The 18,162-nt window shown below is 37.8% G+C and overlaps 1 protein-coding gene across 1 annotated transcript in view; it reads left to right on the top strand.

The window, feature by feature from the left end:
* Window positions 1-17,403, top strand: part of NRIP1 (nuclear receptor interacting protein 1) — a 62,429-nt gene extending 45,026 nt beyond the window's left edge. Inside the window, exon 2 of the mRNA XM_072432054.1 lies at window positions 7,826-17,403. Coding sequence (XP_072288155.1) covers window positions 8,107-11,532 — 3,426 coding nt within the window. The 5' untranslated portion in view covers window positions 7,826-8,106 and the 3' untranslated portion in view covers window positions 11,533-17,403. The remainder of the gene's footprint in view (window positions 1-7,825) is intronic.
* The last annotated feature ends 759 nt before the right edge of the window (window positions 17,404-18,162 follow it).

The raw sequence follows: 18,162 nt of genomic DNA, 5'->3' as shown, positions 1-18,162 counted from the left end.
AAAGTGTCCATGTCATGCAGGCATCAATGTGAACGTCTAAATCAGGACCCCTCAAATGTAAACAAGGAAGTGCGAAGACCCAGAGCTAGAGTGTCATGTGACCCTAGCTTTAGATAACTAAAAGGGGCATTTCGGTCACTTAAGGGGTGAAAGGGGATTTTTTTTCTGCTTGAAGATCAAATTAAATTATTAAAATAAAAAGTAAAAGTAAAAATAAAAAAGAAAAGCTTTTTTTATTTAATTATTTTTTGCCATGTCTTTAGGATATAATATTTTTTTAATAAATGAATTAACATTCAGTTTACGTCTTTAAATTCCCTTTTGGGCTTTTTAATAAAAACCATTATTGTTTTTTTCCAGGGTCCTTCCTAGACAGCGAGCTTAGAAATATGTGAGCAAAGTGTCTCTGAAAATTACTCTGAGATGTTGGCAAAGAGGGGAATACACAATGGCGCCGCCAGACGTATCACGGACGAAGCGTACGGCTTAGCGTTCATTGTCTTCCTCGGGTCCACATTAGCTCTTAACTCTTTCCCCTCCGCCTTCATTTGAAAGGTTAATAAGATGTTGCACGGTTGACTGCCCCCTCTACATTTTTTTTATCCAGTGCTGATTTTTAAGTAGATGTTCAGTCAAGGGGAATCGCTCTCCAGATTTTTTTCTCTTTTTTTCCCCCCTTCGTCTGCCCCCAGACGTCTGCGGACAAAGAGGTTACCTGCTGTTTGATGCCGTGGCAGGCAAAGCAAGCCAAGCACAGACAATTCAATTGTCACTCAGGTGTAGTGGCACAAATCGAATGAAAATGAACATTCCCCCCCCCCCTTTCTCCTTTAACAAATTGACCTTTGTCAAACTGCACGTCACTGAAACACAATAAAAATAGACCTCTTTGTAACGGTAATAAAATACAGGAAATATTGTAAGAACGGGAGTGCATCAAAGCTGCGTTTTCTGGGAAAACACAAAGCGTCTGATGCTCTTTTTTTCCCCCCGTCTAGCTTTGCCGGTGCACAAAGAGGTAATTGGAGTCCCTCGAGGTAAAAGTCAGTCAATGGCAAAGAAGTGATGGATATGTTCACAGAAGTCCAGTTGGCGGTGGATTGGGTGGGCATGACGTGTTAACCACTGACCTTGCTGTGCATATGCTTAGCCGCCCTGAGTAGTTCAAGCGTAGTGGAGGGTTAATCCAATACTGTGACACGCATATTGTTGATTAGTACCAGTAGGTGTCTTAGAGGATATTGTCTCCTCCGTCAAGCTGGTCAGGACCCGGGCATTGGGGAGTCAAGTCGTAGGAGAAAGAAGGATGTTTGTACATTAGTATTCTAAGGAAGCCTTTCTGTCTGCAGAACAAATTGATTGCCAGGCTTTACCTGCGCTGGGCACTATGCTGGGAGAGACAAGAGAGAGGTATGCTTGTAATCTGTTGTTAGTGCATCACAAATTTGGGGCTTCAAGGATTTAGTGTTATTTTTTTAGGCTTTAGGAAGAGTTAAATTATAATGACAGTCAAAAGGAATACAGGAGTCAGGAGGCAAAAAAAAAAAAACGGGCAGCATTACTGATAATACTGCATGGAAGTGTTGCTTCTAGCAACAAGAGACTAATGTTTGACATACAATCGGCTGCACTGAAATAGCTGGACATGGGATTTTTTTTTAAATAAAACTTAATATTTATATATTTTAAAAGAAAGAACTGTTCTGGTCAACAGGCAGAATTAAACTTTTATCCTCAAACACCTTTTTTTTGCAAGGCAGGTTTTATGCCAGATTGGTAAGGTGGTGCACTTCTTGAAATTAAACCGGAGCTTGTGTTTGCCCGTGTTTAGATTTTCCCCCCTCATTTTTCTGCATTCACTGTTTTAACATCTGATTGGTTGGGGTGAGTTCTACAAGTCTTTCTTCGGACCACCTTTTTTTATTGTTGGTTTACGAAAACTTGATATTTGAATGTCTTCTTGAGCAATATATTTAATTTGTATCCAGTTGAGTAGGCCCTTGCATTACATAGATCTGAAGTAGCTTGATTTGATATATGGTCTATATGATGATCAGCTTTAGCACTCTCTGTAGTTGGCAAGGAATTTTCCATGTTTGGCCAGATATCCAGAAAGTTCTGTATTGTAAGCTTTCCCTTCTAATTGCTGATTTAGTGATATTCTGTCACTCTGTCCCACTGCAAATGGTCAACAAGTAGAGAAGGGGATTCTCCTTAATAGAGACACAGGCAGTAATAAAAACCTTTCAATTGTTATACGAACGGTCTGGTGGTTAGAACTCCTATCTACAATGATCAAAAAACATTGGCTTTGGATGCACTAAAGCAGAAAGAGAACACTTGAATTACTAAAATCTTATAATTATGCCCCATTTTATATTGTTACTTTTACCCTGTGTGCATCCACTACATTTGAAGTATGTGTTTTGTTTATAGTACTTTTACTATAGCACATATATATATATATTATTTAATAATATATATAATATTCAGTAAAAATGCCCTCAGAACAGCAAATGGTTTCCAAAGCATGGTAACAGTTGGTAGTTTCCTGTAGTCAAATGAATGGTAATTGGGTGATTTTGGTTACAACATCATACATCGCCCACTACTTACTGTATGTCTTCTTATCTGTGGATGAAGATGGCCTTTCCTGGACCTGTTTCTGCAGCCAGATGAGCAATACATTGTTGATATTACTGTTCAGAAGCCCCAAGCTTTACATGTACTTTCTCACAACGCGCCAAGCCATTCACATTACTGGGCAGGTGGCAGACTTACACAAGTTTTAAATCTGGATGGAGGCTTAACGTATAACGTGTCAGGAGAAGGTAACATTGGGAAAGGTCCTCTGAGGTCTCTTTCCACAGTCACGACAGATTGTTCACTAATTTTCTGCTTGCTGATTCCTTTTTAATGATTTAGAGCATGTATTTCCCCTCACTCATACATTCTGTGTGCATGTGTGTATATTATTTTATGTATACATCATTTTGATTTTGCAAGGAATATATTGGCAGAGTTAAAGCCCCACTTTGCAGTCATAGTTTGTAAAATTGAAGCTATGGTGTATTTTTACAGAGTGTTTTTAGTTATTACGAAATAATTATTTTTGATGTGACTTTCCTTGCTTGCTGCTTCAGATTTTAAAGATTGTATTTCATGTAAAGATATGAAGACACTTTGTGGTGGCCGTCTCAATGGAAAGCAGCACAGCCAGTGTCCAAACTGCCATAAAATCAATTACACAGCATGCCACCCATAGATTGCATTGTATTCAGTGAATTATTATGGGTCTGACTCAATCTGCAGACTGGCATGGAGATAAAAGAAGCAGCAAAGTACAGCCACTGTGCTGTACAATAAAGCGCAAAGTATGAGACAATAGCTAAAAAGAGATAGCTGTGTCTTTATATAATTATCCTGAGTTATCTTCATTTTCCTGGTACCCCTACCCCCCTTCCCATTATAGCCACCTGTCAACATTAGGTTCTACAATTTACTGGAACCTTCCAGTGGCTCTCTTGGTTCTTCCTCCCATCTACAGAGAACCCTTATCAAATGCATCCTAACCAGAAAAGTCCTCTTCAGAAAATACAAAGCAATTTCTCCCTGGTGTAGACCAAATAATGGATCTCACAAGAGCATGGACAGGTGGATATAAGATACTAGCTATGGGGGTTTAAGTATTTTAAGATATATTTTTTTATGAAGAAGCTCTCTGTAAGGTCCACGTATTTCTTGGCAGGGTTTACACAAAATCAATGACTGTCTTAATGTGACCTTTGCTGGCCATTCACCCAGATCTGCTAAGGGGGAAATGGAGTGAGGGTCCCATATTACAGCCTACTCATGTGTTGGGGTGGTGTGAGGTATTATTAAGCCAACCTATTATTTAGATAGTAAGGATAGAATTATGGAGACCAATTGGCCTTCTTTATATTAAAAGCCACCATACTGGAAAAGGCGTGTGTCCTGTGAAGCCTCAAACGTTTACCTTTCATTTTACATGTTTGTTGAGGTCAGTGTTAGATAATAAACCAGTTTTAGACTAAACTTACATCTTGAAAATGTATGTGTAGTGGCCTGTCTCCTAGGTGTCTTTTATAATATGGGACATGATAATGCTGATTCGAATGATGATCTTGCTTGCGAATGTCAACTGAATGTTTTTAGCTGATTTAAACACACATTTGTTTGGACTTTAAAGTGCCCAGTCCATACAAAGCATATATTTTAAATGTATGTTGGTAAACTGAATCACCCCTGGCTTTTTTATATCTTGTGGAGAATTCCCAGCACTGATTTCTTTAAGGCCATGTCTCTGTCCTCTTGTCTGTTTCCTACACATTCCTATTCACATTCTTCTTCTATGTTATAATGTCTTCAGTGCGTGTTGGTATAATGTTTATACAACTCATCTGATATTGAAAATATTGTTATAGCAGTAATAGAATGTTGTACCATGTTAGTTGTTGATAAATGGAGAAAGTTTGGAGTTTAAATGAGACCATCCTGTATTGGTTAACTGAAGCTATTAAACATGAAAGCTTTCTGGAAAGACCCAAACCTTGCATTTACAATAACTTAAAATATCCAGTAAGGATAATGTTACTATATTAGCCATTGACCATTAGTAGATAAAGGGAACTTTGTACAGATCACAAAAGACAAAATAAGTTGTTGATTTAGTGACATGGGCAGTACAGTGAGAGCATTGTTTATAGCTCAGAGTTCATTTATCGGGTCATTTCGCGGCCGCAAGTAGGTACAGCATTGCACTGAATGTCTTTGTGCCAAATGAGCTGACAGCCTGGGGGTTTAGCATGAGGTCACATGGAGCAGAAATAAATGTATGCTTTGTTCTGCATTAAGACAACATGTCAAGATTATGCAAATGGTAGTTCAAAGATAGAGCAAGCGATGTGCTTATTGATATTTAAAGTGAAATGATAGTTGTTTCAAGAAACAATATATGTATACATATACACTAAAGTGTTTGGTTACAATTCTCATCCTGAAATAACTAGCTCAGTAATTCGCTGATCTGGAGCAAACATGCAACTACTAAAGTCTGTAAAGCCTAAAATACCTAATTTAGGTTAAGGTGTGTCAGACATCTCCTGGTGTCTGCATATCAGGTTCTTCGAGAGAATAAGCACCCCAGTGTCCCAGGTGTGCTTTAAAATACTCTTCATTGCTCACTGGATGCGCGGCCTAAGAAGTGTACCCCTTCCTTACCCCAAACTTTCCTTTGGGCACTTATACCCAGAAAGTTTTCCAGTCACTGTGGTGGACCTATAGTGAGGCTTAGAAAATAGGAAGGGTTGGAACCAGACACAGCACTGCAGTATTCTTGGCACCTGGGGTATGTACGGCAAGGCAAGGCCTGATATATGGAGGCTGTTTCAATTGATGTTAATGCCAGTCTTACCTTTAGTGTTTTACAAATGTGCAGGCTCTTTTTGTGTTTAGAATTTGCTGGACTGTTTGTCCAGTAAATATCACATATAGGCATTACATAGGGCAACATGCATGAGACAGGGTGCTGTCACTTTTTTTAGAAGCTGTGTACATGGCCCTGCCAGCCCTACCCAACATTACACAGAGAAACACACAAACAAAAGGATAATATCAGTATTGATGCAATGAACATGGAAATGTTTTATTTAACAATATTGTTTGCATGTTCATGAGCTAGGAGAAAAAATTTAGAAAAATATTAGCAGAATGAGCATCAATTTAAGGTTTGTTAAGCGCCTTTTGTATAAAGTTATGAGATAATTTTGTTTTTTATATTTTTATTTAGATTAGAATTAAATTATATTTTGTAACCAACTATTTGTAGTAGTGTTTCTCAATATTTAAGGGTTTTGTTTTGTTGGTGTGAACTAGAAGTTCACTTTGGTGTCACAAGTAACACCTTACAGTCTCCAATAGTTTCTGTATTGCTATTATAGTTATTATGATTCACATTTAGCTTCCGTTTCATGCAAGTATAAAGACTGAGTGAATGTGAAATTGGTGGAAAAGTTTAACGCTTGTTGGCTACAAATGCAGTGCTGCCTAAATCATTACAGGAACAATTCAGGGATTGAAGATTAGCAAGAAAAGCTGAGCTGTTTCTTCCAGGAATCTTAAGTGAAATATCAATTACTGTACACGGAGAGCAACCACTAAGTTAATTCTGCTGTCAGTCAATAGATGAATGTCCAGTAAGCCAAGATACTAATTTAAAGGAGAAAAAGCTTATTCCTAATAAAAAGGAACATGTTCTATTCCCTTTTGTGTCTGTAAAAAAGTCTTGCTATTACCAATTTATAGTTCTGTTACTTCTTCCTGCACAGCAGTTGAAATCAAACAACCCCATTTCTATAAATGTCAAGGCCCAATGTTAAATCAGTACCCTTTCCAGCATGTCCCTATTATACTTGTGCTCAGTGATTGTCCTTAAGACTGAAGGACTATTTAAATGAGAGGAGGTCGCATGCTCCTCATACCTGAAACCACTGGGTATTTATGAAGGCTGAGCTAGAAGAATTGCTAAAAATGTGAGTAATGGGAAACGAGGGTGGGGAGCATTTCATAGACACGGTCACTTTGCCAGTTTTGGCCAAGGTGACATTGTCTCTTTAAAGGAAAGTTCCACAGTGACTATTAGTAATGCAGACCCAATGGAAATAGACAAATACATGGCCTGCCATTGCTGTTACTTGGCTGTCTACAGCTTTAACACTTCGCGAGACATGGATCAGCAACAAGTATGCAGACAGGATAGTCGGAATGAAGTAAGAACTCCTTATTTTTCATGAACCATGTTCATGTCATGAGACATGACATGAACCACTGGACCAGCATGACAGCCAGGGACCTAATATTTTAAGGAAAAGTACCTCACAATAGAAGCCACTTTATATCTTCTTATCACAGGTTTCTCCTAATAATCTCAGATTCTTGTTTTGTAAATTTTAAAATAAGGATTGGTCGGCAACAAATTATGCAGCGCTGTACATTAAATAGAGGTTGCAAATGACAGACTAATTCTTACAGTGACACAGGAAGAGAGGACCCTGCCCTGAAGAGCTTTGTATCCAAATATATTCTATTTGCATCATAGCAGTGTCAAATTAGCTGAAATGTTTGTAATACAGGTTTCTATATTATATTACACGAGGCTTAAACATTGCAAGTAAAGACAGCAATTGTTTACCTGCCATCTTAGTATAAAGTATATGTCCTGCTGTTCTTGGTGTCTGTAAGGCTATCTACAGGTTTTCCCACTGCATGTCACTCAGGGCCAAATACTTGTTTGTTTCCAAGCATGCTAAACGTTTGTGATACAATGTACAGTATTTGTAAATTAGACATGTATGGTAAGTGTAGTCTAAATCCCATGAGCATAGATCAAATGCCAGCTGTTACATCAGTCCTGTCTGTAATCTTGCATGCTACTCTATGACCTTGACATTGCTATTGTGGACTTACCCTGTATTAAATCTATTTTAAGGTGGTTCAAGTTGACTTTCCTGTGTTTGAGTTTCTGTCATGAGTCTCAAGCTTTTATTCAGCTAGTTAAAAACGCACACAAAAATAGTAAAAAGACTAATTTTTGTCGCCCTGATAGTGGAAGTTTATTTATTATAACACCTTTTATTTAACAAACAGCATTTCTTTGTAAGAAGATCTGATATCAAATAGTTTCATCATTATCTAAAATTAAATTAATAATTAAATTAAATTTAAGGATATAATGCTTTTATCTTTGTACAATAAATCTGGTTGCTTGTACAATAAATCCTAAAATTTTTTTGTCTTTGTTTTGCAGGTAAATTTATGAAGAGACATGAAAGTGCACTTTCTGTGGATAATCTGAGAAATATTCCAAAATTGGGACGCATTTCAACATGCTGTATCAACAGTAATTTCATATTGATGGGACATTCGATTTCTTGGCATTTGCTTTTCAGAGGACAGCTGTTTGGAATTCCTTATCGAATGCCATGACTTTAAAATAGCAAAGACGTCTACTTTCCAAAATTTACTCCAGCTCTTTTATTTCATCTGAAGTAGATAAAGACAGAGCTTCTCCGCATACGTTTGTTGAACATGACTCATGGAGAAGAGCTTAGCTCTGAAAAACAGCAGGATTCTATTGTTTTAACTTACCTAGAAGGATTACTAATGCATCAAGCAGCCGGAGGTTCTGGGACGGTGGTTGACAAACTTTCTGTTGGCCGTGTAAAAGTTGAAGATAACTTTAACATTTCTGGCAGTGTTTTTAATAACTGCAAAAATAATGCATCGGTTCACAGTGATGGTCAAGGGTCTGGCGTGCTGCATCTCAAAAAGGCCAGACTCTTGCAGTCTTCAGAAGACTGGAATGCTGCAAAGAGAAGACGATTATCTGATCCTGTCAGTGCGAATGGGAAGGACGAACCTCTGTTACCTGGAGTGGGAGAGAATGTCCCCAAAGGGAAGCAGGATAGCACATTGCTTGCCTCTTTACTTCAGTCATTTAGTTCCAGGCTGCAAAGTGTTGCTCTGACTCAACAGATAAAACAGAGTTTAAAAGACCAAGGATTTCCTATCAACCAAGATGTGGTTAATGAAGAAAAAGATGAGCAGTGTTATGGTTTGGCTTCCAGTCATCTAAAGTCACTGCTAAATAAAAGCAGATCAAAGGATAAAATAGTTGAGAACAATCTGACTGTTTTGGGTAAAAATCCTCTACCAGAGAAACATGTTGAATCCCCTCTGTCTGTCCAGAGTTCTGCTAAGGGCACAGGTGAGCCACTTTCATGTGCTGCAAGACTTCAAGCTGTTGCAAACATGGTGGAGAAACGGTCAAGTCCTACCGCCTCACCTAAACCAAGCGTGGCCTGCAGTCAGTTGGCACTACTGCTCTCTAGTGAAGCGCACCTGCAGCAGTACTCTAGGGAACATGCCTTAAAAGCACAGAGTGCAAGTCAGTTGGCCAGTGAAAGACTGGCTGCCATGGCAAGGCTAAAAGAGACCTCTGAAAAAGATCTTGGCCGGTTCCAGTTGTCGGCAAATGTTGCAAATGGCTTGAACGGTCATACTCGGACAATAACTAATGGGCTTAATAATCCAGGCAATGTGTCTCCTTTTTCAAATCAGCTTGGAGTTCAAAATTCTCCTCTTAAATCAGGTGGTTATAAAAATCACATGGATAAAAACCATCCAAAGCCTTCACCCAACAACAGTTTGCTTTTGCATCTTCTCAAAAGCCACAATGGTTCGAGTGTTGGAAAAAGTCACATGCACAGTGAAAAATATTCTCTTTTTGAAGAAAGTGCTACACCAACAACCACAGATGACTACTCTGATCACAATCCTAGTTTTACAGAAGAGGAGAGCAGTGATGATGAAAGTACTCATTCTAACTGTACTCCCATAGATTTATCCTTTAAAAATCGGGCAGATAGGCCACAGTCATTGCACTCATCAGCCTCTATTGATAATTTAACAGAATCTTTGCTTAAAAACTGGGACCCAAAAGTTAATGGACTTGATAATAGTAGGGAAATCAAAGACTCTTCCATGGACTCAACATTAAAACCATATCAGAAAGTAACATTATTACAGTTGCTTTTAGGCCATAAAATAGATGACAGTCCTACAATAATGGATAACTCACGAATAATGGATGACCCACGACCACAACAAAAGACTGCTGAATTGTCAAAATTTAACTTGACTCCACCTGTCCATCTTTCGGAAAGTCCTAACATTCATAATTCCTCTCCGTTAAACACACTTTCTTTACATAGGTCTACAGCATCTTCCTCTCCTTTAAATCTTACTCAGTCATTTCCAGTTAAGCCCAACTTCCCACCCTATGTAAGCAATGTTCAGCCAGAAAAAATGATTAATCCTGCTTCAAAGCATTTGATGGAGCTTACAAGAAGCAAAACAATTCAAACTTCTGTCCCGCTAACAAATGACAATGCACAAACTAATGCTGCTTTTAGTGCTAGCAAGCTGCTACAAAATTTAGCTCAATGCGGAAAGCAGAGCACTACTACTGAGGAAGAAAGACCACAAAAAACAGTGGGGGCAATTAATTCCAATGCTATAGGGTTAATTGATAGGCTAAACAGTCCCCTAATTACAAATCAATCACATACATTTGACGAAGGTAGGGGATTTAGCAGTCCGTCTACTCCATTGGATTCTAGGTTTCCCGGATCTGAAATTGAAAACCTTTTAGAACGACGCACAGTACTTCAGCTACTTCTTGCCACACCTAACAAATGCAGAAGTGAAACAGTGCAGAAACCTATTGTAAAAGATGAAATAATTCCAGAAAGGACTGAATACTTGGCAGATGAGCAGATTGTAGCTGTCAAAATCAAAACAGAGCCAGAGGATGATTTGAGTGCCCATCATACAAGAGAGGCAAGTACTCCAAGCACTTTAGGTACATTTCTTCAGAAAGCACCTCGACCTTCCCCCGAGGACATAAAATCGCTGCATCCTACCCCACATGATTTTTCCATTTCAAAAAATGGTCTCCTGAGCCGTTTATTACGCCAGACCAATGACGTTTTTGACTCTTGTGAACTAGGTTTAAACAGTCAACACCCTGAATCTAAGCGAGCAGAGTCAAAGATGTCTTGTATAGTGCCCAAAAAAAGAAAATTACATCAGAACGATCCTGCAGAAAGCCATGTTAAAATGGCAAAACCTAATACTCCTGATACTGGAAACAAACCGTTTTGTTCTACACCTTGTTCAAGTGAGTCATCATTCCTTCGGGAGGAAGCAAATGGCATAAGGATGGATCCTGACCAGAAACATCTTACAGTTCCGAATGTCTTTAGTGAAAATAAAAATTTAGGCTGGCCAAGAGAAGGGAAAGGTTTTAATGTACTGAAACAGCTCTTGCTTTCAGAAAACTGTGTCAGAGACTCTCAGCATAGGAATAATGTTGCAGTTGAAGAATTGATGAGGGGAAACCGAAGCCACATAACAGGCAATTCTGAACTTATTCTTCCATCACTGAATATGTTTATGGGAAAGCCTTCTCAACAAAATAGTTTTGGTCAAATGGCAATTCAGTATCCATCTCCTGTAAAAAACCCTCCTCATTCTTCCCCAGACATTCTCAGAAATAGCTCCCCACGAACTGAGCCTGGACAAATACATATGTGCCCAAATCCTAACGATAAAGGCCCCATCAGATGGGTTATTGCAGACCATGAAAAAAATGACCGTGGAAAAGATTCTCCAAGACTGACAAAAACCAATCCCATATTGTATTATATGTTGCAGAAAGGGGCTCATTCTGCAGCTGGTCATAATTTCCAAGATCAGGCCAGCTGGGCAGAATCCTTATTGGGACAAGCAGCAGAGATGACATTAAAACGAGAATCTCTGCACTCCCCTGGAACTAATGCATTGGGTTTTCATAAGCCTTCCCATCACAATGTAAATAAGACTTTACACAATTCCAATGGAAGCAAGTATGGGCCCTTCGATATGCTTACAATAAAGAAGGAACCTGAATAATTGAACAAAACATTATACAGTTTTTCTTCTTTCTTTCTTGTTTTAAAACATTTTTCTTTTAAAGTCAACATGCATGATTACAAGAGGGAAGCATGATTTTAAAGACATGGTTTCATTTCATTCATCTAAGTTAATGATTTTGCTTGTGATTGTAGCCTATTACAATATGTACAGATTTTTTTCCTTGCCTCTTGTGTAATTTAGCAGCTGCAGATCTGAATTTTACATTTTATTTTGAAGATAATGTCAGCAATGTTGGGGCTAATGACACTTAAAGGGAGTTGTCTAAGCCATTTTATGTTATGGTTTTGTTTTAAGATCTGAAGAAATGTAAAGCTCACATTAACCTCCTTGTGTCCAAGGAAGAACTTGAAGGAATAGGATGTATTCTTTTGGCAACCTATTGCATTTTCTTCAGTTTCTTAAAAGCCTAGTATGCATTCTAGATGAAAATTCACGATCATCTTGAGTGCAAATTTAATAACGGTATAGAGGCCAACCAACCTCTGTTGTCTTCTAATTAGAAAACAGTGGGACGCCCTTTTGCTTGTCCTTCCCCATCTCTTCTCTCATAAAGCAGAGAGAAGAGATTGTTTGTTCTATGGTCGCTGGAAATTATCACAATCAATTATTTCCATCAAACGGTATTGAGGTATTTCAAAGCCAAATTACAGATTTGTTTTATTGTCCAGCATCAGCAGTTGCCTGTACTTTGCTTCTCTTTGCTTTCTCATGGACCTGTTCACCCAGGGAAGGTAAATGACTTATCAGGTATGAAAGTGTCTTACTGGCTTTTCTCCCAAATTATGAAAATGGGTCTTTGCAACCTGGAGCATGCACAGAGCTTCCTCTCCTAGCTTTTGTGGGTGAACAGCAAAAAGGAATTGAGTACAAGCTACTGTAGAACCAGCCAAAAAAAAAAAAAAAAAAAAACTTCCTGCTTTGCTATGCATACAGGTTTCTATAAAGAATTGGCATAAGGCAAATATGCCTTGGGAAAGACCGAGGAGGAGACCGTTTTTAAATAGAGAAATGTTTTTTTCATGTAAGCTTTACTTTATCTTCACACTTGATGCTCTGATGCAAAATTGAAACCACAGAAAATCAGCCCTGTGCTTTAGCCCTCCTGTTGTTTACATTATCTTCTCTATAAAATATTACCCATAAAATATTCTGTTTACATTTTTTGATTCATTATGCCTTGGAAACTTGAAAGACCACTTAGGCACAGACAAGAGAATGATGAATTTTAAGGACCCACACACGTATTGTACAAAACAAAAATCTGTGTCTTGCTGTGAGTTGAAAGACGTCTTACAGTTTGGTCTCATTTCCGTGAGACAGATGAATGAGTAGTAAATGTTTTAAAGGGCTGGTTAGTTGAATATTAAAATACAAACTAAGGATTCTCAACCAATATTTCATGTGCCCAAACTGTCCAATTTAAAATGATCCAATTTTCTGACCCCAAAGGATGCAACTCAATTTTAGGCAGATGGGACGGGGAAGTCTACTTGCTGTAATTTTTAAAAAATGTTAGGTTTTCCCTGGGAAGTGTGATTTAGTGAGGTGGAACCTTCTTGCTCTTGGGCATTTCTGTTGGATAGCCAATGCTGCCCCATTCCTAGACAGGGAATGGCAGAGCACCTATAATCTTAGGCTTCATAAAGGGGCATTTTATGAAAAGTGCACAGGTTAGACAGACATTTTCTTTTAAAATTAGGCAAAAAATCGATGGTACCACATCACCACAATGCCTCTTTTTGCGGTAATGCACATGTGTGAACAGGCCCTTAGACTAGTCGCGGTGTGGCCCATAATTACCTTTTATAGCATTAATGTGCTTTGTGATGAGGCAGCCCATTCACTTTGAAGCTGTAAAGAATGGATGGCAATGCACCAGAATGCACTTATGGTACATTATCCTGCACCATAGTAATGTATCCTTAAATGTGGATTAGATTGCACATTATTGTAAGGCCAATAGGTGTGAATCCAGCCACTTAATTCTGCACTGTAGGCATGCTTATGGCACCTTAAAATGCATAAAAAGCACATGGAGACTGCTGTACCATGGCTTTTAGTGGTACAATTCTCAACTTCTTTGTGGCAAGTTTGTACAGTTGCATGTGTATTCATGCCTGCAGCTTCATACATAATACAGGAAGCACTTTCCCTGGAAAACGCACAATATTTTAAGCACAGAAATGTGAATAGACCCCAAGTGTGCATGTAGGGAAGACAAGTGGTAGCACTAAGCTATCCTTGCCCTGAGCATGCTAAAAAGTCTTTATTGGGTTACAGCAGGTCAGAGCAGCTTTTCTGCCAAACAGCACAACTGAGATACAGATGAGTGGCCATTCTTGTGGTTTATTTATTGCCAAATTTAAATTTTCCCCTTATACTGTATACATGAACTTTTATTACTATAGTTAACGCAAGCAGCTGACTCAGATAATACTTTTTATTTTTAAGCACACAAGTGACTGAAAGTCAAATGACACCCCCTCACCCCTCCAGTATGTAATTCTTACTGAAATAATTATAGTTTAGTTTTGGATAGTTTTATGTTCCTGGCAGCTGCTTTTTGATGTAAAATCAATGCAGCCAGCACAGTGAGCCATGGCTAGTTACCACAAGGTCACTGTGGTGTAACCTAATAGTAGATGAAATAAGGAGTGTCAGTTTCTGTACAAATTTGCAGTTTGTGTTGATACTTCTTTTTTTTTACTCGCAATAGGAAATCCATTGTCCAGAGCCGTTTTAGTCATTTGACCTTTGTTAAAGAGATAACCATTACAACCTATGTACATGAAATGACAAATCCAGAAAAGAAAGGGAGATATGTTATGTTTTTGAAGCTTTATATTGAACTAGACAGCTGACATTTTAGGCATTAGAATAAATAGAGTCAAAGAATGGTCACTATCACAGCAATGTCAGTGATTTGTAGCTCAGTTACAACTTTGCATTTTGGTGAAAATTTTTTGTCTGGTGCATTTTCTATTGAACTCTATAAAAGTGCGTGGCAATGACCGAGGCTGTGCACTTTATTGCACATTGCAAGGTTGTTTATAAAGTATTTATATTGATATTAATGCAGAAATGCTAAGGTGTGACTCTAGCCTTCATGATTGCCTGTTTTGCAGCATTTGGACCTGGCTATGCAATCATAAGCTTCAGTTGTCCACCCATGATACCCAATGCCGTTGCTAGTCCTTAAGACACATTAGAAATCCTTGGAATATTTTTATCAGTTACAAATCCCCAGACGATTCTGTAGCTGCTAATAATCTCTTCTCGTGTCCCTAAAGTTTGGGCAAATATATTCACTCCTTTCTTCACTAAATCACTAAAACCCAGGGCACTCTGCATGCTATTTTCTGCATGTGTTGTTTGCATGGTAGGGTGTTTTTCCTATTTCTCCATAATCTGCTATCATTTGTGATCAGACTTTATTGGTTTCCCTACTTCTTCATGCTCCAATAGTCACCCATTAAGTGATGCCCATATCACTTACCATGAAACTCAAGGTTTGGTTTGCGTAGAGGGCAGAAGAATTACCATTTCCTTCAGGTTTAAATTTCTGCCTTTGACTCTGTAGGAATGATTTTTTGCTGAAAATGAGGGTTACTGTTATCAGGGTAGGAAGGCACAGACAGCAATAAAAACATTGTTAAGGATCCAACTCTTCTATTGATTCCTAAAACAAAAGTGACACGGGTGACAGTACAACCCAGTGGGAGGTCTAACCCTTTATTGCTCTATCCAAAATCACAAGCATTGACTGGAAAGGAGTTCAAGAAATGATAATGTCCCAAAATTCTGTCCACCCATCATAAAAGATAAGCCTCCAAAAGATATGTATTTCTAGTGCACTCTTTGTCTAATACTGTATATATGGAGATTAACAATTTGGTATGAAAGTTTTAGGGGGAAAAAACAATTTTATACGATACACTGAAAATCTTCTATCGAATAATAGGCAGCTAGAGAGAAGGTTTACGAATAGAAAAACACTGAATATAAAATGCTCTATGTTCTAACTTGTTTTGTGCCTAAAATATTTATATTTTGTGTAAATAAAAGCATTTTGAGTGAAAGAGGTAAAATAAAAGCAAAAAAAAAAAAATGCAAAAAAAAAAACCAATAACTTCCATAGGATGCAGTTAGGTTCATTCATTGCTATGTTGATATTTTTGCAAACTTACTATATTGCTGTCTGTACAGCAGTGTGGTCTTATAAAAGATATACTGTCACCTTGTGATGCAATGGAGAGCCTATTCGCTCCATGCTGCAGAAAGATATACCAGGCGATCTGCACTTCTTCACCACTGATATGCTCCGTTATAGCCCTAAATCTGTAATGAAGTGAGGACGCTAGATATTGGGCATATGTCCTTTCCCTATGTGGCAGTGTTTGAGGTTAGGCAGCCACTTGCCAAGCCCAAATACAGTCACATAGTGGGAGAGAAGTGCTCGGGCATCTACCCGAGATAGTTCTCGGGCATCTACCCGAGATAGTTATGATGCCAGGGCTTACCCATGGTAGACTCCTGCATTGGGAAGGCGACAAAGGATGGGCAGTGACTGTGTCTCTTTAAACTGCACATTCTTGATAAAAACTATAAATACACTTATTGGTCATTACATGTTTTTGTTTCCCCTTTATAAAAATAAATGTTTTTTTTTTTGTTTTGTTTCCTGTGGAAGCCAATCAGCTTTTTCCTTTCATTCACAGAGTTGCTCCTAAGAATAAGAGTCAGATTCTGCTTGGCTGCTACAGACAAAATTGCTTTTGACACATTAGGCCTCCTGCAATTCTATAAGCTCAAAGTTTGTTCTTTTTTCTGCTATATGGCACAATAATTCTTCCACAATTCATTTTTTAAATAACTGCTTTGAAAAGACCTGCTGCTGTACCTAATCATAAGCCTGTCATCATTATTGTATTTTTCCATTCAGAAAACAATATTTTTTTTTTTAAGCTATGAGGAAAAAAAATATTCAATTGAGTTGAACATTTGCGAAATAAAATGTATTTTTTTGAACATGTACAAACAAAACAATATGTCTTAGGCAATTGCCTGTCTTGAAAAGATGTACAGACGTGTGACTGAAACTGTAAATATAACGTGTCAGTCATTTAATGCATTGGTATGTTCAGATGTTTTTTTTAAAGATTGCTGTACATAATGTTTTCCATAAAAGTCAGATAAATTTTTTGTATTGTTTTAAAGAAAATCTTCTTTGGGGGTTATATAAAGTCTGTGAATACATGTATATATATATATTTTGAAGTTTTTTTACCCTTTTTTTTGCATGAGTGCATATTATTGTACCTTTAAATTGTAACTTTGGGGTGAAATGTACAGAAATGAAATTTTATTTAAAATTGTGATTACTTCTGCATGGTCTATGCATGGGAAAATGTCCTGTGCATAGTGACTTTAAACAGCCAGGTCAGACGCTAATTCAAATGACAGTATTGTGTTTTTTTGTACTTTTCTTCTGTTTAGTCAAATAAACCATTAGCAGGATATGATTTGGGGGTTGGGGAGGGGGAGAGTTTCCGTCTCAATTTAAAGCCCAAAACTGTAATGTTATGCATTTCTATATTATTATAATTTTTATATAAAAAAATAAAAAATGGTAAATGAAGTAATTGAGCTCCACCCATTCAAAATCTGGTTTCCTTCATTTCGGAATTCTGAAGTTTACAGAAAACGTTTATTTGTGTTTGGATGGAGTTTTTGTTTTTCTGTGATGTCACAAGCCTTGTATATAATGCAGTGTGATTCTTTTATTATTTTTTTAACAATGTAACATTCATTTCCTGGTAAGGATTTGAATAAAGAAATAAATAGTAATACGCTTGTTTTTATTGTTTTTGGGGAAGAATAATTTAATGGTGTTACAAAATCACTTTGTGTTGTCACTATGACTAATAAAATGTGGGGTCTCTTCTAACCTTTTAAAGTGGTAAAAAATAATATTAGTAAAAACTTACAATCGGGTAGTGGTCCTTCTGCAATAAAGCAAACCTACCTCATTAATCACTAGTTTTATCATGGGCATCACCACCCTCAACCAGTCCTCTTCCAGGTCCCAATGTTTGCACATGTGCACATGAGTTCCTTCATTCCCGGCAGCCAGGTGCACCAGAATTGTACACCAAGCCAAACTTGCACAGCTCAGTTTACAGTGAAGAAAAGGTTTTGAACAGGCAGCTAAATATATTTTATTGTCTGATTTTACTGGAATAATCTAACTGCCTGCTCACAATTTACTGTTGTTTAACTTTAGTCCCACGTTAAACGGTCACCACATGAGAAGCATACAGCCCACCCATTGGCCCCTATACTGTTCCTACCTCAGAGAAATGATGTAAGCTACCGCTGCTGAACTCATTCTATGGAATGCTTTGTTGAAGTCTTCAAAGCAAATTTTAGTTCCAGTATTGGAATCTTAAATATAGATTTTAATGGGAATGTGGACTCTAACTTTAAACAACTTTCTATTGGTCTTTAATGGGGTTTCAACAAGCTTCATGTAGTCCTGAAGCTTACTAAACCCTGAAAGCATTTATTTAAGGTGAGAATCAGAATTCCTATTAGGAACTGTTACAC

The sequence above is a fragment of the Pyxicephalus adspersus genome, chromosome 1 (assembly GCF_032062135.1).
Source record: "Pyxicephalus adspersus chromosome 1, UCB_Pads_2.0, whole genome shotgun sequence".
NCBI lineage: Eukaryota > Metazoa > Chordata > Amphibia > Anura > Pyxicephalidae > Pyxicephalus > Pyxicephalus adspersus.
Note: the sequence above shows the minus strand (reverse complement) of the source record. Positions and strands in the feature narration are given on the sequence as shown.